The sequence below is a fragment of the Candoia aspera genome, chromosome 1 (genome assembly GCF_035149785.1).
Source record: "Candoia aspera isolate rCanAsp1 chromosome 1, rCanAsp1.hap2, whole genome shotgun sequence".
Classification (NCBI taxonomy): Eukaryota; Metazoa; Chordata; class Lepidosauria; order Squamata; family Boidae; genus Candoia; species Candoia aspera.
Window position 1 is genome coordinate 308,308,523 of NC_086153.1, and position 26,329 is coordinate 308,334,851.

Here is a 26,329-nt window from a genome sequence, read left to right on the forward strand (position 1 = left end):
CGATGACAGAACCTCAACTACGCGAGAGTGAGGGGAGCGAAGAGGAGCCGGACTCGACAAAGACCCTGGTAGCTCCGACCTCGCGAGCCCAAAGGGCAGCCCGTCGAGAGAAGCGGGATGCCCAATTGGATGAACTATTGCTGGTGGTGCAGGGTGCCACAAGGGGTGAGCGTCAACCCGAGGTGGAAGCAAGAACGGGGAGGGAATCACCTCAGCCATCCTGGGAACATGAAATCCCCTTATCACCGAGGGTAGTGGTGACCACTAGACCCCTAGAAGAGCCCGTCACCTCTGCCCACATGAAGGCAATAGAGGACAAAATGGACATGATAGTGACCCTCCTGAAGGATATTCCCAGAGGGTCGGGGTCCCTACAGGAAGATTGGGAAGAAGATCCCTCCCAGCTGGCTTATCCGAGAGAGAGGTCCCCGTCACTCAGGGGAAGAAGTAGGACTCGGGCTTCCCGACAATCGAGGGGAAGGGAGTCGAGAGCAACGAGGGAGTGACCACCACTGGGGGCTCGACGCGCGTTGACGTTTGCGGAGCCATCGCAGCCGGCGGAGCCGATGAGAACCTTTCCACCGTTTGGGGTAAAGTTTGATGGCGACCCTACCACGCTCTCTTTCTTCATTACCAATGCTAGACATTACATGGATGATTGGGGGCGATGCTTTCGTTCGGAGCAGGGCAAAATTAATTTTATTGCCAACAAATTGAAGGGGAGGGCAGCGGATTAGTATGTGCAGTTATGCCAAGCAGAAGCCACGGAGTTAGAGGACTTTGATGAGTTTCTGTGGGCACTAAAACAGCACTTTGAAGACCCCTTGGCCCAAGAGAGAGTGAAAAACGCCTTGAAAAAACTTTATCAAGGAACCCTCTCCGTCGCAGACTACGCTTTGGAATTTAAAGCCCTGGCGGGAAAGGTGGAGGATTGGTCCCAGTCGACTCTAGTGGAAATGTTTAAACAGGGATTGGAGGTGGAGGTCCTCCGGTGGGCTTTGTGTCGGGACGACCCCAAGACGTTGTATGGGTGGATTCAGTTGGCGGGCAGCGCGGAAAACGCTCTACAAACGTTCGCCCAGAGCAAAGAACTGAGGCAAACCAGAGTTAGTAAGGGGGCTCGTGCCCCTGGATTTTCAAGCCACCCGAAAACGAAAAGTTGGGAAGAGGAAAGGGAACGACGATTTGCGAAAGGTCAGTGCCTAAGATGCGGGAAAGAAGGGCATCGTGCCACTTCGTGCCCGAGACGCAGACCGGAAGAGCGGCCGGCGAAAGCGCCAGGAAAATCGCCAGCATTACCACGTAAGATGAGAGCTGCCTGCGCAGAAGTCGACCCTGCAGAACTCCTATTTGGAGAAGAGGAGGAGGAATTGCATTTCGACCAGCCAGCAGGAAAAGGCCATCACCTGCTCTGAAGGGCGCCGTTGGGCAGGTGGAAGAAACCGGGCGCGACCACGATTCAGTGAGTGGGAATTTTCCTACCCTGACTGTCAAAGTGAAATTGGGATCTAGAACCAAAACTGTCGAAGTCTGGGCTATGCTAGATTCGGGCTGTTCACGTTCGCTAATGCACCCCGATGTTGTAGCCGCCCTAGAACTGCCGTTTCCTTTGCCATGACCAATGATCTTCACGCAATTGGATGGAACTATGGCTGGGGGAAAAGCAGTTACCCACTCTACAGGACTGGTAGCTTTGCAAATGGGTACCCATTGGGAGAAATTGCCTTTTGTCATAGCTCCAGTGGGGGGTCCGTTGGTTATATTGGGGATGCCTTGGTTCGTGCAACAAAATCCTTTTATCAACTGGTTGCATAGAATGGTAACATTTGCTGATGGGTTTTATAAAGCACCAGAAAAGGACTTGTTGGAGGACATTGAGGGTGGACGGGTGGCTACCACTACTGTACAGACACTTCAACCCCTAGAAGGACTGCCTAAGCAATATCAAGATCTGGCAGATGTGTTTGGAGAGAAGGAAGCAGATCGTTTACCCCCGCACAGAAGGACAGACTGTGCCATTGAATTTCTGCCCAATGTGAAATTACCTCACCCAAAAATCTATCCCATGTCTCCAAAAGAGCTGGCCACGCTGAGGGAATTCATTGATAAAAATCTAGCCAGGGGTTTCATTGAGCCGGCAAATTCCCCGGTGGGGGCACCGGTCCTCTTTAGACCAAAAAAGGATGGGTCTTTGAGGCTATGTACCGATTTCCGCGGGCTCAATGCAGTATCAATATTAAATAAATATCCTTTGCACCTCATCAAAGATATGTTATCACATCTGGCTAAGGGCAAAATCTTCTCGAAATTAGATTTAAGGGAAGCTTACTTTCGCATTCGTATAAGGGAGGGGGATGAGTGGAAAACCGCGTTTAACTGTCCTCTTGGGGCTTTCCAATACAAAGTGTTGCCTTTTGGTCTGTCTGGGGCACCTGGGGTTTTTATGCAACTTATCAATGAGGTCTTGCATGACCACCTATTTAAAGGGGTTTTGGTGTATTTGGATGATGTGTTAATTTATACTGAAACCATGACAGAACATATTCACTTGGTGCGTCAAGTGCTTGCTAAACTAAGGAAAGCAGAGTTGTATGCTAAACTCTCCAAGTGTGCCTTCCATCAATCACAGATTGATTACTTAGGATATAGAATTTCAGCAGAGGGCATTGAGATGGACCCGGCCAAGGTTGAAGCCATTGTGGCATGGGAACCTCCCCGTACCAGGCGGCAATTACAAAGTTTCCTTGGATTCGCCAATTTTTACAGGGCATTTGCCCAAAATTTTGCTGAAACCGCCCTTCCCCTTACTGAACTACTAAAAACTAAAGCTCAAGGGGATACGCGGCGCTCCAAGAACCCAGGCGTGCTCCTTAAATGGACCCCAGCCTGCCAACAAGCGTTCGATGCGCTCAAACAGATTTTCACCACTGAACCTATTTTGCAGCATCCTAACCCAACTAAGCCTTTTGTAGTGCAGGTGGATGCCTCCGACTTCTCCATTGGAGCAATTCTGCTGCAAGCAGACCAATCTGGCACTCTAAAACCCTGTGCTTACCTCTCTCGCAAGCTCACAGAAACAGAGAGAAGGTGGCATGTTTGGGAAAAAGAGGCGTTTGCTGTCAAAACAGCCTTGGAAACATGGCGTCACTTACTGGAAGGGGCTTCCCACCCTTTCGAGGTGTGGACTGATCATAAGAACTTAGAGGCATTAAGCACCAGTCGAAAACTCAGCCCCAAACAACTTCGATGGGCCGAATTTTTCACTCGCTTTGATTTCACACTCAAATTTATACCAGGCAGGAAAAACTTTTTAGCAGATGCCTTATCACGCAGACCCCAAGATGCTGGCCCTGGGCCAACGGTACAGGGTACTGTATGGACTGAAAAGCAATTAACTTTGGCAGCTGTGACACGCAGTCAGACGCGAGCGCAACAGGCTCAATGCCAGACCGCTCCGCCTCCGTCCCGTCCGACTGCCAATTCCATCAGATTTGAAACAACAGTTGCTTTTCCACCTGAAATCTGACACTTGGTTACAAGCGAATTTAAACACTGTAACTTTTACTGAGGACTTTGCCTGGCGAAATGATCGTCTGTATGTCCCTGAGGCTTTACGAAAGACGATCCTCCAGCGCTGCCATGACGATAAGTTGGCAGGACATTTTGGGTACCTTAAAACCCTTTACCTCATCAGACGTCAATTCTGGTGGCCAACTCTTCTAAGGGACCTTAAAACTTATGTGACCGCCTGCCCTGTGTGCGCAACAACCAAGCGCAAACCTGGCAAGCCTCAAGGCTTTCTGCAACCTGTGGCAACTCCTGCCTACCCATGGCAGGACATATCCATGGATTTTATTGTCGACCTCCCACCCAGTCAACGAAAAACAGTCATTTGGGTAGTAAAGGACTTTTTCTCCAAACAAGCGCATTTTATCCCATGCGCTTCCATCCCCACCGCGCAACAGCTAGCACGCCTCTTCCTCGTACACGTGTACTGGCTCCACGGGATCCCCACCCGTTTGGTGAGCGACAGGGGCTCACAATTTACGTCACACTTTTGGCGGGCATTTTTAAAACTGCTTGGCACCAAGCAAGCCCTCTCCACTGCGTGGCATCCAGAGACGGATGGATCTACGGAAGTTGTTAATTCAACACTGGAACAATATTTACGGGCATTCGTCAATTTTCAACAAGACAATTGGGTGGACCTGCTTCCTTTTGCTGAAGTTGCCTACAACAATGCTGTACATCAAAGCACTGGACAAGTTCCTTTTAAAACTGTCTTTGGCCGGGAGTTCGTTCCAATACCCGAACTCCCGCACCCACAATCACTGCCGGCCTTTCTCACTGACTGGGCTGAAACCCTACAAGCCTCATGGCACAACATTCAACGAGCCCTTTCTCATGCCCAAACCACATACAAAAAACATGCAGATGCTAAACGTTCCCCCCAACCTACGTTTATTGTGGGGGATAAAGTCTACCTCTCCACAAGATTCATCAAATCATCACAACCCTCGAAAAAACTTGGTCCTAAATTTGTTGGTCCTTTTCCTATTATTGCACAAATTAACCCTGTAACTTTCAAACTTGATCTGCCCCACAATCTTAAACATTTGCATCCTGTTTTTCATTGCAGCCTACTCAAGCCATACCTGGCGTCGGACCGCTGGCATCCCCAACCGGCCCCACCACCTCCGATCATGATCGATAACCAACAACACTTTGAAGTCAGGGAAATCCTGGACTCACGCCGCCAGCGTTCCACTTTGCAGTATCTCAAAGTATCTGAGTGGGTTTCTGCTCACGATGTTCGCTCCCCCGACCTGGTTGATCGTTTCCACTCTGCTTATCCGGACAAGCTGGCTCCTTAGCAATTTTTTTTAGGGGGGCGATATGTCATGTTCACCATTTCAATGTTCCGTTAACATCGTAACGTTTCACATGTCAAACCGTCAATCCGTGTCTTACATGCTTGAACGTTTGCTGGTATTTTCCATTATTGCTGTGTTCTTTATTTTGCTACTTTGGAATGTATGTTTGGGTTTGCAACTCTATTCAAGGTTACTTTCCCAGGCAGATATAACGGTTGCTAGCACCTGGGAGGGGGTGGTTGCTAACGAGCGCTCGGGGCGGGACTGGGTTGGAAGCAAGGCTTTTAAGTTTGTATTTGGCGTGCTTTTGCTCATTCTCAGCTTTCTCTGTATTTGCATACTATTCCTTTAATAAATCAGTTATCTTTAAGCCCGAGCTTGTGAGACTGAGTATTTGGGATTAGGCAACCATTACATCTCATTAAAGTTAAAGTGACCATGAATGCAAGGACACCAATTTTCAAATTCACAAGGAAGCCTAAACAAAGTTGGTCTCTTCAATGAATACTAGAGAGATGCTGTGTTCAGTCTCATGTGGAGTCGGAAGCACTTCTTCCAAATATTTTTTGAAGCATATGAAGCCTCAATGTCTCCTAAGAGGAGTCTATTAGGTTTTTCTTTTTACAAATGAAAAATGGCCCTGGCTGTAAGGGACTTCTAGTATGGATGAGTTTTTCCATCAAGTCAAGAAATCACTCCAATGTCATACCTGTGAAATGGGTAAGTTGTTAACAGAGAATTGGTCTGGATATGTTTTAATGGTTTGGATGCCTGTAACTTTAAGATCAGGGTTCATCCTTCAACCTGAAGTTAAACATGTTGAGTTACCCATTGTAGCAAACAAGGATAGCCTGTTTTGCATTTTTTTTTCAAAATAGCTTTAAAGGATCATGCAATCACTACATGTTTGCCCCACATTTACGTGTCGCAGTTCTAACTTTTGCATATTAGTGTACTTAAAATAATTGCAAACAGAGGAACAGGAACAATGAAGATATTTATATACAGTTTGTCCCCATACTTTAAAGTAATCAATAAAGCACTTTTAACAGTTCTATCACAATATGTTTGATATCAACAACAAGTTCAACTTTCTCAATGGTGGGGCCCATATTATGGAATAAATTGCAGAGGATTTGAAGCAATCACTTCCTTACTACATTTAGGAGGGGACTCAAAACATATTTCTATTCAAAGGATTATCTTTTGTGTTTTAAAACTGTTATGTTTTAACGCTGATTTATGAATTATTTACTAAATAATAAATCAATGTTAATCAATCATTCATACAGACTGCTATGCTCTGTTTGTTACATTACTAGATAAACAAGAAAAGAAAAGTACCGAAGGTGGTCATGTGAACAAGCCTTTGCAAATACTTTTCGGAGAAACAAAAAATCTTCTGTGGGAATCTGAGCTGGATCAACTTTTTCTATTCGGGTAAAAAAATCCTGTGCCATTGATGTTAGCGGGCTAATGTTTAGTGATGTTTCAGGTGGTGGTAAAGGATCAATATGAAGCACTGACATTGAGAAAGCACCCACTACTAGCCTAAAAAGTAGTTCAGGTTTTGACTCATCCACTGAGATAGATCTGGATGGAAGAGCTGAAATGAAATAAAATTAATACTGTTTAAAATAATCTTCAATAGTATATCTTTACAATAGTATTTACAACAGCAGTATTAAAATTACTACAATTGTAATTATCCATAATTACAATGTAATCATATTTGATTAATATAATATCCCTATTTAATTAATACAAATACTACTTTCTCATGTAAACTGATTTTCAAATATGCCTCAACCCTCTACATAGATAAAAGCAAAAGATATCCAGCTACATTACTTATATATAAAATCAATAATAAAAATATATTCAAGCAATAATTTAAAAAATAATAAGCACACTGTGTATCATATTCAAATTTACACTTAGCCACATATTATATGGAAGTAACCACAGCTTAATGACATTCTTGCATTCACATCCATCTCATACGGTTATTATGAAAATACAACTAAGGTGGAAGGTTGAAAGAAGAAACACATATACTATCCAAACTTTCTGAAACAAGAGCCAGATAAAATTATTAGTAGGTCATATATTAAAAAAGTCAAGTAAGATATTTAGTATGAAACACACAAAAATATAAAAAGTCAGCAGCTAGTTTTCTACTGTGTGTACATATGATCCACTAAGTACTAACTATAGTAATATCAGTAAGTCTCTAAGCCAGGTTAAGAAATAGATTCCTGTGATACCTTATATTATAAATATTTGAAATCTCGATTCAGTTTTAAAATCAGGAGACTGACAATAACAATGCAGAAGAGCAGGTGAGATTAATATTGACCTCTAGTTTAAACTGAGGTTTCAAACAGTGTCCCAAAATAACTTTAGTTTTAAACTAAAAACTATATATATAACAATATATATTGTGTTATCCACAACATGAAAACAAAACAAAACAAACTATTGCACAATGTTGAATGCTATGCTACATTGGTTTTGAATAATGAGGCATACTAGGAACAAGTTCCCCAATTTTCACTTACAAGTTCTTCGTAATGGAGCTGAATGATCAATGTTAGGTGTAAAAGATGCACTTCTTAATTGTGGCAGTTCCTGCTTGTTTTGATCAAACTCTCCCCAAGTTGACTGCTGCTAAAATAGGAACATGTTATTATGCTTACATTATAAAACATTTCAACAGTCCATAAGTTATTTATTAATAATAAATAACAGAAATGCTCCCAACCCTCAAATTATATCTCAGCTGTTCAAAAAACAAAAAACAGATGTAATGTATACCTGCCTGTGTTATGGGTTGGGTCTGTCAGAGTAGTCATGAACTCATGAGTTGCTTCTCTTCTCCTTGGGACAGTATGTTGAATTACATCAGAACTAGAAGTATTCCTTCCTCAAAAACTACTATTATAGGCAACTGTCAGTGGTTTCTAATCTTCCTTTTTTAGGTAAGATTGTTGAGAAGTGGTTAGACTACAGTTACAGAGAACCCTGGAAGAACTGTATTATTTGGACTCTTTTCAGTCAGGATTCAAGCCTGGGCATGCAACTGAAATTGCATTCACCACTTTTGTTGATGATTATCAGCAGGAACTGGCTATGGGGACTACAACTATCATGGTTCTATTCTGTTGGATTCTTGATGGCCTTTGATACCATCGTTCTGGATTGACTGCAAAGGCTGGGACACTGTTCTTCAGTGGTTCTCATTCCTGAGTGGGTATTTCCAGTCATGGTGAACAAAGAGAAGTCAAGCCCTCAGCTACTCTGTTATGGGTTGTTGAAAGGCTCACTCCCTTCCCCACTACTGTCTGACATCTACACAAACCCATAGGAACTGGCCACCCCATAGTACAATGTGAGGTATCATCAATATGCTGAGGATGATATCCAGTTATATATGTTCGCCCAGGGCTGGTGAAGAAATGGGGTGGAGGTCCTGACTAGTGCCTGAAGGGTGCTGGAGGCTAGACAGACAGAAACTGGTTTAAACTGAATTCTACCAAGACAGAGTAACTGTGGACTGAGAAGCTAATTTAGTCCAGAGATAGTCCACTTTCATTCTGGGCAGGGTAGCATTCTCCTAGATGGAGCTATGCTGCAGTTTGAACTCATGACTCTTGCTGTTCCAGATGGAGGCTGTGACCAGAAGTACCTTTGCACAGTTAGTTGTTGTATGCCAACTGTAGTCTTTCCTAGATTAGTTACTCACAGTCATTAAATGCTCTTGTCACCTCACAGCTTGATTACAACAATGAGCTCTAATGCAGCTACCCTTGAAGACCATCCAAAAGTTTCAGCTGGTAAAATACACAGGAGTCCTGGTAGTTATGGTCACATCAAGGTTCACCAATTTAATACCACTATTATGGGAGCTGCAATGCTTGCCAGGTAGCTTTGGGCTGCAACTCAAGGTGCTGGTTGATACCTTTAAAGATCTACTAGGCTCAAGGCCTGGATATTTCTGTGACCACATTGTCCAAGGTGATTTTGCCTGTCCAGTAAGATCTGGGAGAAAGAGTTTGTTGAGGGCCCATCACTGATGGAATGCCAACTTCAAGGATCTGGGCTTAAGTCTTCTCAGTGATGGCTTCCCTCCTTTGGAAAGTATGCCCTCAGATATCTCCTTACTACATTTTTTGGACAAATGTAAAAACCTGACTCTTCAGAAAGGCATCTGGGGACAAGTAAGATCATGCTATATGTGAATGGTGGCACATAATTATGATTGTTTTTAACTGTATTAATATTTGTTTTGAATCTTGTTATATAAATACCACAAAAAGCTCAATGTCTCCAAAAATAGAACAGCGTATCAGTTGTAGTAACACGAATGAATGAATGAATGAATGAATATTTTGGGAAACAAATGAGCTGGGGCAGAAGGCGGATTAGCTTATCCATACCTCATACATTTTGGCTCCAAAGCCAATCAGGCCATCATGGACTTTTGTTGTTGCTATTTGCAAACATATTTTTAAAACCCGGAAAATAACCAGCATAAAACTTGCTGCAGTAAGTGGTTTCAGACCCAATGAAGGCAGGGCCAATACTGGGGTGGTAAATGTGATTGTGTGTTGGATGACTGGCAGGTAAGTCTTCAACCAGGGTTATCACTAATTTTAGCTTAGTATGTTTTACAAACACAATCACTCCCAAACATGCAAAGTTCCTTTACTCAGATGCAAACAGTTAAGTATTACATACCACTGCAGCACCAAGTGGAGAGCCTGCTGGAGTAGCAGTGTATGTACTAGTTAAAGAAAGATCTAAATCCATAGTTGGTGGGTCTCCAAGAGGGGGCAACGAGGAAAGACTGTGAGACATCTCCATGTCGGCCATAGAGAAGAAAACCTCTTCTTCTAAGAGAAAAAGGTAGATATTGTTTGTAACATTCACTATAAAAAAATGAACCACAATTTAAGGAAAACCACTAAGCCATAGGTCTCAACAGCATTATGACAGAATTTATGCAATCCCTCATGTGGAAGAGAACCACAATTTAGGAAAAAAGCACAAGCACTGAATAATACATTATATCACACACACAGACACACAGAAGAAAACACTATATATCTACTGTATACTGAATCATATTTATTTATTCAATTTCTATAGCTGCCCTTCTCAGCTAGTGACTCAGAGCAGCTTACAACAATAAGAACTATAAAACAATTAAAACAATTTCAATTACAGAATATACATGGCCACCATGTCCTATCCTGGAATGAAGAACCACACTGAGACGGTTGCTTGAGTCTCTAGTGTTTATTGTTCTACTCTACTAGACAGAAAGCCTGCTAAACTGAAAGGCCGTGGGAAAACCCTCACAGATTAAACCCAGAAATCAAGGAGGGTCTGCTCTGAGTTTCTTCGAATGGAGATTCAAAACTTCTAAACTACGCATCCGTTTTTCCTCCTGGATAGGGCCCCCCTCCTGCTCACCATCAGTCCTCATGACACAACAAGTAAGCAGTGCATAGATGTTAATATAACCAAGAAACAGGACCATTCATACGTTTGGGGCCCCAGACCCAGGCACATAACCAGGTCTTCATGGTCTTACGAAAGTCCAACAGGGTCGGGGACATCCAAATCTCTGTAGGGAGAATATTCCAGAGAGCAGGCGCTGCGGCTGAGAAGGCATGCCTTCTAGTTCCCGCCAACTGACATTCCTTGGCTGACAGGACCCACAGCATACCCAAGCTACTAGATCAAATTGGACAGGCAGAAACAACTGGGAGAAGATGGTCCCTTATATATATAGTCATATATATTCTAAAAGCCACTATACTTGAGATTACCTGGAATTTCTTCTACACCAACCTCTCCATTCTCAAATTCTCATGGTAATTGGAGCTATTATATTAGCTAATGCATAAAAATAATTAAACTATATATATGTAACACTGGTTAACTATTAATAATGTATCAACAAAATTCAACCACACTTAATTCACTAACTACATATCAGCATTCAAAAGTGAGAAAACTTGCAAGTAACAAAATAGGCATCATGACGCAAATATCACAACTTACTTATTTGCATCAGATACTGGGATGCAAATGTTTTTAAGGTGGGATTTGAACGATAACATTAGCATATGCATGCCATCATTTTTCTGTCATTGTTACTATGCCACAAGGGTGACATTGGGATTGCTGTCAGACAGTAGAAATGTAGCATATTCAAAATTAGATCTGCTGTCTAAGAAGTTCTTTTCTTTTCTGAGAAGCTTGAAGAAGTAGATGTTTTATTTAACATTATTCCATGACTTTAAAATATTTAGTATGAACTGATCATACTCAGGCTTTGACTCATAAAAATACTTCTGTTTGAGTGATATTGTTTTATTGCTTTTATAGCTGTTATATTGTAGATATTTACTCGGTTTTTATACTCAGCATTATGTGTAAGCTCTCATAAATAGCAATATGCCAGTGCACTAGGAAGCCCAGGTTGTTTGCTCACCACGACTTGAAGGAGTTCTAGCTGCCTCAGCTTCATAAAAACTCAGATCAGGCTGTGTGCCTACTGGCAAAGTTTCTTTTCTCAAGTAACGATTGAGCTCCATCTGAATCTGATACTCATCTTCCTGCTGCATTGGACGATTTTTTCTATCTTTATTAGACAATTCTATTCTACTGGGATTCTCTGCAGTGAAACACAAAAACGTGATCTTTAATTCAATTTCCAGGTCCCAGAAAACACAACTTCCCCCACCATTCAGCTTCAAAGCCCACATTTGAAATAATTCAGCCCCACCACTCCAGTGATGTCACCACATCATCAGCCATTCTTCCCTGCTAAAAGCTGTTCCCTCCCCGCAACTACATAAAAAGAAAAAAAAAGTTGCTTAGCAAATATTTAAAACCTTGGCAACTGTGCAAAACTCAGACTGTTCCCTCTCACTTTGATCATATTAAACAACACAATTTCTACTTGCCTGGTTTTGCAATGGCTGCAAACATATCCAATAAAAGATGTACCTGTCTGGGTGACAGGAACAGATGTATGGAATCTATCTGTCCATCTACATCCAACTAAAAAAAAAAAGATTTAATACATTTGATAAGAACCATTTTTCTCAGTTATCAGTCCTGCCATTGAACAATAACAGAACTTTCATCGCTGATTTTAATTTTTTATCTTATGAGATAAACCGTGGATTTTGTTAGTCTGTAAAATACGATTATTTATTAGAATCCAGCTTGCATATTATTTTTGTTAGCATTGCTTTGTCTTAGACTTGGATGTCTATAAAATTTCTTTCATATGTCCAGACTGAACAACCTCCATTTATATACATAGAAATCAGCAGCTTGAGCTCTAAGGCTTTACATACTGCAGATTAAATATCTGCAATATGTAATTCAAGGGAGACCTTGGAAATATGGACTCGAAAGGCTAATATATGCAACAGTTTCTTACACATACAACAGTCACATGTAAACTTTATGTGTGAGCAGAGATTGTAACAAACAATCACAAATACAGACAAGATTCACGCATTAAACTAAGTCATACTTTTTTGCAAATGTTTGTGAATCCACCATTGCAACTTAGCACGTAATGATTAACAAAGCAGGCCACAAAGACCAGTTCAATAAATTGTTTTTTAAAAAATTCCCTGTACAATGAATAAACCCAGCCATAGTAAGGAGCACTTTCCACACTTACGATGAAATCACATGTCTCGGTGATCATATAAATTCCCACTGCTAATAGTTGTAATTGTTTTCACAGAACACATTTACCCAAACACTTAAATTTCATTTTCAGTTTAGAACCTGTGGATGGGTTCTCACATTACAGTAAGCAGTAATGTGATCTGGTTTTGGTTCAGTACAATATACATACCCATTCTATATCCTGACTGAAATTGAGTCTCCCTTGTATCAATGATTTAATTAAAGAGATATAAAGAGATATAAACTGCTATCAGCAGTTTCTCTATTTGCAATATTGAGGCTCACAAGTTTTAGTTCTGCAGAAACTCATAAGGAAAGTGATTATTGTTTTGCCCTTAATATTTTTTTTAAAATATTGTTTTTTGCCTTTGAGTAAAACTTGACAAGTGGAAACTACTAGTTAAATAATTTGCTCAGTTTGATTTTAAAATCTTACAAATGACATTGTACAACTTGGATTTGAATTTTTCTTCTTGTCTGGGTCTATAACTGAAACTTCATTGTTTTAATTGCATGTATTTATTTAATTGCATTTATTTCTTCTGCTTCTTTTGCCCTTCTCTCTGCCTTAAACTAGGAAAGAAGACCAAACCCTAGAGAGCAGTGTCCATAGAAAGATGAACCAACTAAAAATGGTTAACTTTTTATTCATTAAAGGATCTAGGAATGTTACTGAGAATGGCATTCTCATATTAAGCAGCAAATTTGACACACCACAGTACACTAGTTTGGATCAGTTAGTTTTAATGTTTCTAGGTGCATTTCCCTCCTATTGTGTTTCCATACTGGCAGAGTTACTAGTGAAGAAGAATTTGTCAAGAAATGAGATTGCACTTAAACTGCCTGTGTGAAAGGCAGATTCTACTAATCTGATGGTAGAACTATACCATTCACTTCCTTCTAAAGTCTGTTTCCAAAGATCTAAATTACTGTTAATACCTATCCTCCTACTTACCAGCCAGGTATGTTTTAAGCATGGAAAATAAAAGTTGTACCTTTATGAGAAAGTTGTCACATATGATAAAGTTGATTCTTTTTGTTCTTTTTGTTTGAGAGAGGATGAAAGAACTAACACAGATGGCTAACAAGCCTTTGTAAGGAATAAATAGCAAAGGTGGTATGGACTGAATTTGGTAGAACTACTGGACTGGGTTTACACATTGTGCTAAAGTATGGTATACTTAACAACACTTTACTGAACAAGCCACAATTGGCTGGGTTCATACAACACCCAAGCCAAAACAAAGAAGCAAGCTTATGGCTTGGCATAATGTATGAACAGTCTTATTTCATTCAGGTTCATTCTGTAAAAACCCTAAGAAGGAAAGCAGGTGCATTCACCTCCTTTTCTGCATCCAATCAATGTTAAGAAATCTGGCATGTCCCTCATAATATGAAATACTTCAATGTAGTAGTCAGTTATGTGCAGAAATGGCAGGGAGATAACCACACTTGAGCATTAGGCTTGTCACAGCATCTATGAGCCCAACTTGTTCAATGAACCATTGTTAAAATAAACCATAAAGTAGCAGAATGTTCATATATCAAGAAATCAATCTATAAGAGGTTTACTACTGAATAGGGTCACATACAATTGCTGGGTTCCCACTTCAAGCTCACCATGGTTTGTTTTCACCATGCTTTGCTGAACAAGCCAAAATGGCCTGGATAACACATAACACTAAGCCATAAACTATAGTTTTCAAATGACATTGACTGGATTTGCACATCACACTGAGCCAAAAGTAAGTAAAACACATTATGGTAGCACAATGCATACATCCAGTCACTGATTACAAAATTAGGAAAAGCATTCATTAGCAGCATCTGCAAAAAGAGGAACACGATGTCAATGCTTTTCCAGTTATCTTGTTTCTGCAACAAGAAAAGGAAAGCAATAGCAAGCATGCAGCAGTTAGTAGCACACTGTGGAGATTATCTCCAATGATTTTAAATGATGGACATCCAATTGCCTAATAATTACATCATGCTTACCCTTCACCTTTACACAGTAGAATGACTAAACAGAGTTCAACCATGTACAAGAAAGCTTATCAAGGAAAAACGGAAAGTGGACCAAAGAGAGATATCTACATCAAGACTTCAACTAACATGTATCAACAAAAAAAAACATGACTAAAATCAACAACTAACCTTTGCTCCTGGAAGCACTTCATTTTGCTTTAATGTAAGACTCAGTTCCATCCTTCCAATCAATTTACATATTTGCACAGGATCCGAGGGAGAAACTTCTGGCAGGTTTCGTGCTAGTTGAGGGTGTGGCTCATACGTAATTTTTGGGTTCCAGCTAGGTGAAAGCTTTGGTTCTGTTAACTTTAAAATAAATAAATACAAGGAAAAGATTTCAAAGGCAGTACATATGCATGCTTTCTGGGCTGAGTGAACACATATATGTATTCAAGCTATTTGAAAACTACACCATTTTTCAGTACCAACATAAAGCTAGAAAACACTGGAACAATGGGATAAAAACTGTTAGTGTTACAAATTTAACTTTTGCTCTCTTAGTGCATAATATTCTGATGAGAAGGTTATATAGTATACTTAGATTATGAGCTGGATTTAGACAGATTTATACATTAGCAGATGCCAAACTGTTTATCAAATTCCTTGTTTTATTGTTCTATTTTTGTAGCCTATCACTCTTGGATCCCAAGCTAGTTGGCAGAACCAGATCTTAACGCTCTTCCTGAAGGCCAGAAGAGTGGGGCCAACCGAACCTCAGGGGGCAAGATGTTCCACAGGGTGGGGGCATGGCAGAAAAGGCTCTCTTCCTTGACCCCGCCAGTTGGAATTCTTTAGCCAACAGAGACCATAACATGCCCTTCCTACCGGACAGGGTGGGATGGGTCAATGTGATTGGGACAAGACGGTTCCTCAAGTAACCTGGGCCCATGCCATGAAGGGCTTTAAAGGTCATAACCAAGACCTTGAATTGGACCTGGAAGCACAACAAGACCCAACGCAGCTCGTGCAGCAGAAGTGTTACATGTGCAGCCCTAGAGGCACCCATAACTGCCCGCACTGCTGCATTCTGCACCAGCTGCAGCTGGATACTTTTCAAGGGTAGCCCCATGTAGAACACATTGCAGTAGTCCATACGGGAGATGATCAGGGCATGAGTGACTGAGACAATGTAATGGAACCCTCTCCCACCAAATTTAGGCTAGCAGCTTCGCTGGCCTTCTAGAAACTACTTAAAACTGATCTCTGGAGGGCATGTGCAGAATAAATGGTCACCACAGCACATCAGCACTTGGTATTTCTGCACTATGACATTCTTTTTTGCTTTTACTGAATAAATATTAAGTTTTCAACTTGCTTTGTTTTTATGGTATAAACTAACAGGATTCATATTTTGAATTTCTAGTGGTATAGAAATAAAATAAATTAATAAACAAATAAACAGAATTTTACCAACTGTGTAGTGGAACACACTGGAGAGGATTTTACTGATGCAGGAAATTCATCCCAGAAAAAAGAAACACCTGAGAGTTGTAGTAATTTGTGAGCAAAAGCCGTGGGCTGATGTACATTTCCAGAGCATTCATCAGCAGTTTCATCACAATACACTGTTCTGTAAGCAATGAAATCAATAATGAAATAGGGACAGAATATAAATTTACAATTTTTTGTTTATACCACATGAATAGCTAGGTTTGAAAAGCTCAGACATTGTTTTAAAAGCAGTGTTGATGATCTGAGATAGAAAGCTACTTTTAGGGCTTTTCAGTTTAGAATTTTTATCTAACATTTGTACAATACAATCCTGAGCATGCTTATTAGAAGCAAATTCAATAAAACACATTTTCAGTCAAAATACAAAAGTATATCCCTAATCCAAGTCCCTAAGAGTAAGACAAGTAAGAGCAGAATGCTGGGCATACATGTCCCCTATACAGTATGTTTTGCCCATTTCAGAGCAAATTTAGGCTTAATCTAATCTGCATACAAAATCCCATTCCTATACATTGATTACTCTCACTAGTTTTAGCATGTATGTACAGTATATGTATTTTATTTGCATTTTATATTGCTATTTTAAAGTTCGTATTACCTAGATTGCTAATTTTAACCTTCTTCTACTGCTTTTGTTGTATATGTGTAGCCTGAGCAAGCCCCTTAGCATATTTTGATCTAATATTGTCTTTTAGCCAAAATTATGTACTTTTTCTGATTGCCCTGATGTTGTCAATTTGGTTTTGGATGTTTTAGATATCTGAATACTAATTTCCTCGTGCTGGTTAATGACCGCAATAAAGACTGTTTAGTTTTAGCGTGATAATCGTATCACATGCTAAATACTTCTCAATATTCTGGTTACTGAATATTCAACATTCCCTGTATTAGAAAATGAAATAGGAATCCTTAATAGCTGTTTGTTAGGGTAGGTTTCTAATCTTTGTGAATAACTACACAAACAAAAGAAAGAGCCAATATGATATACGAGAGATTGGGGAAACACAGATTTAAATCCTCACTTAACTACAGATCTACCTGGATGGCTTTGGGACAGTCACTTTCTCTCAAACCCACCCAGTTTACAGGGTTGCTGTAGTAGCAATAAAATGAAAAGCGACCCCCTGTATGCCTTGTTATGCTCATTTCAGAAAAGGTGGAATATAAGTGTAATTAATAAATAATAATAATTAAGCAAACCCTTTTAACAAAGAAAAAACACAATTGAAAGAAAGTTTACACATTTTAGCTTTAGGACGGCACAGGGTAATCACAGAGAAGAGAAAAAATGTTGCACAAATGAATGAAGTATAAATTAGCAAAATTACTGAGTTCCCCAGCTTGTGGACCACATTACCTGGAATTACATTTTACTTCTGTTTTGCCAGATTTAGCACATTCATGGATGGCCTCATGAAGCCAGTGTACATATATACAATCTAGCAAAACATTACTGTACCACATAGGCACAGAAGTGTATGCAGCTTAAACGATAATAACATTGATGTACTAAATTTATAGAATTCCTCTGTTTTCTTACAAGTTTAAAATCCGCTACAGACACAATCAGTGTCAAGTTCTCAGTTATTGGGGAATCAATAGAAGCTTTATTTTAAATTCTCATAAAATACAGATACAATTCCAACCATCATTTAAAATAATAAAACCTACTTACTTCTCAATATGAATTTCAAGTGCTGTTCCACTTTTAGAATTATCCGGCACATGTTCAATTCTCAGAACAGTGTCTAAAAAGTTGATTTTCACTCTTCTTAAAACTATAGTGAAAACACCAAGATAAAAAATGGTCTGGGTTCAGACTAGACAGAAAGAATCATGTGTATAAGGCAGGCCCAATACACATCACATCATATAAAGTTTATAAATCATGATTGCTGGCTTCACATAACATATTAAGCCACAGTTTATAAATCATGATTGCAGGCCTCACAACATATTAAGCCACAACAAATACATACTTAAAAACCCATATAATATTGCATCAGCCATGTATGTGCCTACTTCCAAAGCATCCTCTGGCTAGAAATGCAGGATGAAAACTGGATTAATGGTGCTGGTACTGCTGCTGCTAATAATGCAGGCAAACGAACTCTTTCATCTGCCACCAAGTAAAACCACGGACTATGCTGCACTAATCTCTGTGTACGAAAAGCAACTGGTATGTGCATTTCTTGTAACAATTCAGACCCCACCTAGGCAGAAAACACTTGAGGACTAAAGTATTGGGAAAGAGATCGTTGAATGAACATGTGAGCATTCTCACTGGCTTCCCTTTCCTTCATAACTATTGTCAAACAGCAATTTATACATGCAGACCTGGCTGGTGCCTATAGCCATTCCCATCATGGGGCACAAGAACATCTACATTGTACTAGATAATGCCACAACATGCTAAAAGTTGACAGCTATTATTGTGACCCAATTAACAAAAGATACTTTTGGTAAACTGATAATCTGCTTTGCAGTTTATGAAGTAAATAGTACCTGTTTCAATTGTTTCAGCAAATTTCTCAAGTCCTTCAAAAGGCTGGGACCCTTCTCCTTGTTCATCTGTCAGTTTTTGGCTAAGACATTCTTTTGCAAGCTGCATGCTACTCGTCATAAAGCTTGACCAATACATTGGTTCTGAACTAGAAGCTACCAAAAAAAAAAAAAGTCATAGATATTTGATTTTCAATCAACTTCAGCTAGCGTATTAAATCATGAAATCAATCAGCAATATAACTTCTGACTTAAGCTTTCTGTTTGCACAGCAGTGATTTGCAATGTAGCACAGAAAATGAAAAGCCTCTCAAAGTTTATACTTATTCACATAAAAATTTTTCACTAGCAACATTTTTGTAGATACAGGCCATGCTTTTCACTTTTTCTTCCTACAGGTAACATAAATGTGGCATACAAGAGGCCAGGGAAAGACTATTGTGGAGTAAAGTAGATTGTAGGATATATCTACTTTGATATATCCTACATGAATGGAGAATAAATGTTCTGCCCACATATTGCAAGATCAATGGAATACATGAAATTATTCTTCTGCTGTATAAGTGTACCATTTTAGCAGCAGAACATGCAGAATATGGGTATCAATTATATTACAAACTTCTAATAAGTGTGCAGTAAGTTTGATCTTAAGCCTTCTGAGGGCTTTCCCAGCTGCTCCAAGATGCCAATCTATCAATCTATCTTATCTTGCCTGTGAATGAAAAGCAGGACTTGTCTCCAAGTATGAACATGATATATGAAAGTTCACAATGATAAAATGAAACTTGTTTTTCCATATATTCAGTATTCTGACCATAGATCTAATTAAGCAGCTACAGTCAGGATTCTGAACAAAAGAAAAGCAGTATGAAGACTGACATTTTATGAAAAAAACTTTAAGCCATATGTGAGTTTATAACATACATATCAAGTTGTAAACACAGTGAATATATGTACATCCCGGTAGCCTAAAACTATGTTTACAAAGTAACATAAAGTTGTTTACAAGACAAAGTATACCATAGTTTTGAGATCCAAACTATTTGAGCCAGAAAAATGTATAAACTATATCTGAACACTGAGCAATGCCCTCTTCTTCTCTAGTCAAGGAGATTATTTGCAGTAACAGTTGTTTCCTTATTATCTGTTAGACATGGGTAAACCTGCACATTGCTTCATTGATACCAGAGCTGACTGTGGATATCCAAATATTCCACCTAGTAAAAATTAAGTGGATACAGGTAGTCCTCACTTAATGACCATTCGGTAAGCTACTGTTCAAAGTTACGACAGTGCTGAAAAAAGTGACTTGTGACCAGTCTTCACACTTACGACCATTGCCCTGTTCCTGCAGTCAAGTGGCCATTTGCCACCTTCCCAGCCAGTTTCTGACAAGCAAAGTCAATGGGGAAGCCAGCAGAAGGTCAGAAGTCGTGGTCACGATGTCTTGCTTAACAACCACCGATGATTCGCTTAATGGCCACAACCAGAACTGCTGGAACTGCCATTGCTAAGTGGGGCAGTCACATGATGTTTCACCTAATGACCGCTTAGCTTAGCAATGGAGTTGCCAGTCCCAATTAGGGTCGTTAAGTGAGGACTACCTGTACTGTGATATTAGGTCATTTACACTAATCCACTTATCTTCTAATATGTAAAAAAGCAATAGAATAAGCAATGTCAAGCAACTGTTACCTAAACATGGCCTTGGCTTGAAGACCATCTCTAAGCCCTTTACTTCAAGTGCACAGTTATCTTGAAGCAAAGAGCCCCAAGGAATGGACAGAGATATTGACTGAATAAATCCTTCAGTAACTTCCAACGGAGCATCTGCTGATTCCAGAATCTCGTTCAGACTCTAAGCAAAGGGAAGAAAAACACAGAATTTGTAATATTTATTAACAGAATTTGTAATATTTATTACAATTTTTAACATAAATATGGGTAGCTAACTTCTCCTTTGCATCCAGGGCAGATTAGGTTTAACTGCCTAAAAAAAAAAAACAAGCTTCAGCAATAATTGTTAGGGTGCTACGGTGTTTTGTGTTCAATTTCCAAAAGATGTTTTTGAGTAAGTAGAAATGTGGATGCAGCATCTTTTTAAAATTTAAATACCTTATTAAATACAGCTATTGGATCCTACCATGTGGCTGCCTCCTGAAGCTGCCCCATCATTCTGGGAAAAGATGAAAGATGTGGGTGCTAAAAACATGTTGCAGACAGGACTTATTTTCACCCTCTTATGTGCTTTGAAGCTCTTTTTGGAGACTGAAACTGAAGTACTGCATACACCAAAGAGAATTTTAAAAATCCTATGTTTAAAATTTTTATTTTATTTATTTATTAATCACATTTATATGGCTGTCCATCTCACACAAGGCAGCTCTGGGCGGCATACAACAATAACAAAGATGATTGCCAATTTGGATGCCTTTGGGAGGTGATTAGGCCAATTCATGCAGGTTAAAGCTACCACTGCCTACTAGTCACAATGATTATACATTACATCTGGTATGTGCAAAACATACATGAGAAATATTATTGTACTCATGTCCTACTTGTAATCTTGTCAGTGACATCTGGTTGTGGAAAAAATATGAAAGAATATATATATATAGGTTTCTGATCTGATGCATCGTACTTATACAATACAGAAAAACAAATCCCATAGTCTTATTTCCTTCTCCATTGCAATCTGTAATTTTAATGCAAATTGGGATATGCATCCATAGAAATACACATATCGCTCAATATGGGTGGATGCACCCATTTCTACTACTTCTATGGTCCAATAAAATAATATATTTTATTATATTATATCTTGAATATTAGGGGAAGGTTGTGGAGAAAGTGGAAGAAACAGATTATACCTAGACCCATGACTATCAAGGCTGAGGCCTAGGCCTAGGCAATCCTAGGCCTAGGATTGAAACCAAGAGTTGTTGCTATATGAGATGGGTGGTGAAGAAATATGATAAATAAATAAATAACTAAAATATTCTGCTAATTCATATATCCAATGTCAACAAATCTAATTAACTATCACTACAGTTGTTACAAAATCTAATTTCATAGTCACACACAGAAATACCTAACAGAACAGGTAAAATTAGTGTAAAAGGCTTTATAACAATTAAGATAAATTACTCTTTATAAAATGCCAATTTTACAGCTGTCATACTTGTCAACAATTATTTGTGTTTACTTAACCACATGTTACTCTGTTCATCATTTATAAAAAGCTGTGGAAAACTATTAATAGGACTATATTGACAATGGTATTTTCAAATACCGTAACAAGGCAAATGCTTTCAAAGTTAAATAAAAACAACCCCATAGAAATGTACGTAACAGAGGATGGTGTTGACTTACTGAGAGAATATACAGTATTTCCTGAAGAATTCAGCTAATAACCCAGACATCTTTATCATTACAGATGTTCCCAATTGCATATTCCTCTAGTTAATCTCATATCCTTGACACAGTCAATATAGTTTTCCCTAACATGATCTACTACTCCAGAAAATATCTCCAAGGGAGTTTATAAGGCTTAAGAAGCTCTAAAAGATGTCAGTCACAATACAGGACACTGAATATATACAAAAGATAGAAGCTGAAGGAAAACAGATTTACTCAATGCTCACCAAACAGAACTTGTCTTGAATATTAGGGAAAGATTGTGGAGAAAGTGGAAGAAACTGATTATACCTAGATCCATGACAATCAAGGCTGAGGCCTAGGCATGAGACTGAAACCAAATTGGTTGCCTTCATGGATGACCCATAGAGGGACTTGGATGGAGGAAACATGACCATCCTTGTTTTATCAGACCTCTTGGAGGCTCCTGAAATTGATTATAAGTATCCTTCAGGACCACCTGCACGGGATGGAAGAATTGTACCAAAGGAATTCTGTTCCTTCCTGGGTGTGGGGGGTCTACTAACTTGTCATGGGGAGAGGAAGAGGTTGGTCCTTTGGTCCCTATTTAACATTTATATGAAGCTGCTGGGAAAGGTCATCTGTTAGTTTGGTGTGAGGTTTCATCAGTTTCATCAGAAGACACTTACCAGTATATCTCCACCCTATGGATATACTCCACCAAAGTATACTGTATCTCCACATCAAATGAGGTGATGTGATGGAAACCCTAACCAAGTATCTGAAGACCGTAAGAATTTGGAGGGGGAGAAAAAGTCTCAGACTGAATCTTAGCAAGATGGAGTTGCTATTTTATTCAGAAGGCTACTGATTGTGGGTTCATAGCCTCTTTGGTAATTGATGGGATTGTACTTCCCCCATGGAGAGCAGCCCACAAGTTGGGGGTCTTTCTGGACTCATGGCTCCTGCTAGAGTAGTAGGCAGAGGCCACAGCCAGGAGGACCTTTGCCCTGCTTTGACTGATGCTCCAACTGCAGCCCGACTTAGGTCAGGGGCAGTGAAGATGGCCATTTGCCATTTATTTCCTATATGTGTTATTATTTTTCACTTTAGAAGGGGTTGCCTTTTAAGATCACCCAGAAACTTCAACTGGTGCAAAATGCAACACTCTTTAGGATCACCTGACAGTCTCAGGATCACTCTGTTGCTGTAGGTGCTGCACTGGTTATGGATATGTTTCCAAGTGCAATTCAAAGTGCTGCTTATCATCTACAAAACCTTTTACTGCACATGACCTGAGTATCTTCAAGGCTGCCCTATCCTGCATAGAGTCTGCCTGCCAACTCCAACAGCATGAAGAATGCTTCCTGAAAGTCCCCATCTAAAGGAGTGATGGAAGAGGACCCAAAAGTGAGCATTGTTTGTGTACTCCCTTTCTCTGTAATAACTTGTCCTCTAAGGCAGGCATGTCCAACCCGCGGCCCTGAACAGCTAGTAATGCAGCCCCCAAAACTCGTAAACTTTTAACATTATTTTGTGATTTTTTGTGTGTGACTCGATTGTGCGGTGCTTGAGCATGGACTGTGTAGGTAGAAACAACGGAACACTGTGTAGGGGAGGGGACAGTGCAGTGCTAATGCTGCCACCCGCTACACATCAGCTTGTGCAGACTTGGCGTTATATATAAAATTTCAACCTACCTACATGTGTTCTGTGACAACGGGCATTTATTGTTGTTATTATTAAGTAGACATGTAAGTTTTCTTATTTGATTATTAAACTTTGCTTTTTTTATTTGCCTACCTAACAATTTACAATGGGCTTGTTGTGTTATTTCTTAAAAAATATATTTATTCCTAAATAAATTTATTCCAGCATGGCTTCAACGTTGTTTCAACAGAATACAGAACGCAAAAAAGAAAAATCACAGATGAAGGAAGAGTATTCAATGAAAAATGGACAGATGAGTACTTTTTTGTCAAGACAAATACTAAGGCACTATGCTTAATTTGTAGGGAAAATGTGTCAGTTTTCAAAGACTACAATTTGAAAAGGTATTATACGGAAAAACATGCTGCCAAATTGAGGCATATCAAGGAATTTGTCATAAAGACAAATTAGCAGAACTGAAAAAAAAATCTGTCTCGACAATTTTTTTTTTAAAAAGTCACAACTGAAAAGGACTCTCTTATAAAAGCCAGTTATTTGGTAGCAAATCTGACTGCAAAAAAATCAAAACCATTTACCGATGGTGAGTTTATTAAACAATGTATGAAAAGCGTGACAGATACAATTTGTCCTGATAAAAAAAGCTATTTTTCTAAAATCAGTGTGTCTCACCAGGTGATAGCCAGGCAAATTGAAGAAACAGGAAAATCTACTGAAAGGGGTTTTCGAAGCTGCTAATTTCAAATTTTATGCTTTGGCAAGGGATGACAATACTGATGCTACAGATATGGCTCAACTTGCCATTTTTATTAGAGGTATTGATAATGAATATAATGTCACTGAAGAAATGGCTTCTTTGGTGTCATTAAAAGACACAACTAAATCTCTTGATTTGTACGAAGCAGTAAAAATTATATTAAAGCGATTTTCTTTAACCATTGTCAACATATCTGGTATAACTACTGATGGTGCCCTGGCAATGGTTGGTAAAAGTGAGGGGCTTACAAAATTGATAGAAGACAATGCAAGTGCCGCCGGCAACTCACGTTTGATGAAGTATCACTGCATTTTATATCAAGAAAAATTATGCTCAAAAGCTTTAAAAATGGATGTCATGCAAATTGTCATCAAAACAGTGAATTTCATAAGGGCCAAGGGATTGAATCATCGCCAATTCCAGGAGTTCCTTAAAAGTATGGATGCTGATTATGGGGACATCATTTACTTTTCTGAAGTACGGTGGCTAAGTTGGGGTAAAATGCTGAAAAGATTTTATGATTTGAAAAATGAAATCAAGTCGTTTATAGAATCAAAAAGAAAAATTGTGCTTGAACTTGAAGATGAAAAATGGCTCACACATTTAGCATTTTTGGTGGATTTGACCACTCATTTAAATGAATTAAACTTGCGTCTTCAAGGTAAAAACCAACTTATCACTACAGTGTTTCAAACCATAACAGTGTTTGAAATGAAACTTAAAATATGGCAAGCTCAAGTTATGGAAAATAGTTTTATACATTTTAGTAAGTTGGCTAAACACAGTTCTGTGAACAGCTAGAAATATGCAGCCTTGCTTTTCAGTTTGATACAGGAATTTGAGAACAGGTTTCAAGATTTCCGGAAAAATCATCAAAAATATTTTGGAATATTTTTTGACTCCATTTTCAGTCGTCATAACTACCTTACCTCCAAATTTTCAAATGGAATGCACAGAGTTGCAATCAGACATTCAACTCAAAGAAAAAATTGATCATGTCTCTCTACTGGACTTTTCTAAGACCTATCTTCCGAGAGAAAAATATCCCTTGCTTCACAATCATGCCATATTCATGACATCACTTTTTGGCAGCAAGTACATTTGTGAGCAACTATTTTCAGGGATGAAGCACCCGAAGAGTAAAATTAGAATTAAAATTTGACGAGTGCCTTGAGTACTCACTGAGAATTGGAACCACTTTCACTGATGCATTAGTTTCACAAAAACAAGGTCACATATCCCACTAGTTTCATGTTGCCCTTTTTAAAAATTTTATAATAAAAAATAAATGAAGTTTTATTACTTATATACATTAACTATATTATATATTTCATGTGTGGCCTAAGAGAATCCCTCTTCACTCAGTGTGGCCCAGGGAAGCCAACAGGTAGGACACCCATGCTCTAAGGCAAAGCTAGTTCCCATTCTCGTGGCTTTCCTGAAAGTTATAAAAATTTCTGTTCAGAAAGGCCTTGGGGATTTGAGAATTGTGCAGCCTAGCATAAGAAATGGAATTCTTACTATTTTGATTAACTGTAACTATATGCTGTACTGCTTTTTACTGCATATATTGCATTATTTTATAATGCACCTTAAAGTACCACAGGTTATTTGCTTTAATCAGAAAACCATCAAAATGACTGCAATATTCCAAAGAATCAAACTACAGAATTGAGAGAATTGCAAGTGGTGCCAATTTTCAATAAGCCACTAAGAAACCAGCTTGATTAATCTATCTCACACATATGGACTGAACATTTCAGGTGATAAGATCCACAACTATTGGGCAATAAAGCATGGTCATAGTACATGTATCCTACTTACAGATCAGTTCAATAGCATCCCAACCCTGCACTTTTAAATGTCAGTATTTAGAATTGGCTTAACTTTCATAACTACCTTCCTCTACATCAAAATATTAAGGAAGTTCATGTTCAAGCCAAAA

The 26,329-nt window shown here is 39.1% G+C and overlaps 1 protein-coding gene across 2 annotated transcripts in view; it reads right to left on the minus strand.

Moving 5' to 3' along the window:
* The window catches only part of ATG2B (autophagy related 2B), a 74,023-nt gene that overhangs the window by 44,596 nt on the left and 3,098 nt on the right, over window positions 1-26,329 (minus strand). Inside the window, exons 2-11 of one of the 2 annotated variants that reach the window (XM_063290289.1) lie at window positions 20,277-20,439; window positions 18,585-18,737; window positions 17,755-17,857; window positions 16,038-16,197; window positions 14,754-14,933; window positions 11,855-11,951; window positions 11,380-11,562; window positions 9,615-9,769; window positions 7,436-7,544; window positions 6,219-6,480 (exon numbers count right to left, since the gene is read on the minus strand). In XM_063290289.1, the coding sequence (XP_063146359.1) occupies window positions 6,219-6,480; window positions 7,436-7,544; window positions 9,615-9,769; window positions 11,380-11,562; window positions 11,855-11,951; window positions 14,754-14,933; window positions 16,038-16,197; window positions 17,755-17,857; window positions 18,585-18,737; window positions 20,277-20,439 (1,565 nt within the window). Of the gene's footprint in view, window positions 1-6,218; window positions 6,481-7,435; window positions 7,545-9,614; window positions 9,770-11,379; window positions 11,563-11,854; window positions 11,952-14,753; window positions 14,934-16,037; window positions 16,198-17,754; window positions 17,858-18,584; window positions 18,738-20,276; window positions 20,440-26,329 lie in introns of those variants that run through there. The other variant, XM_063290288.1, reaches the window with a different exon arrangement.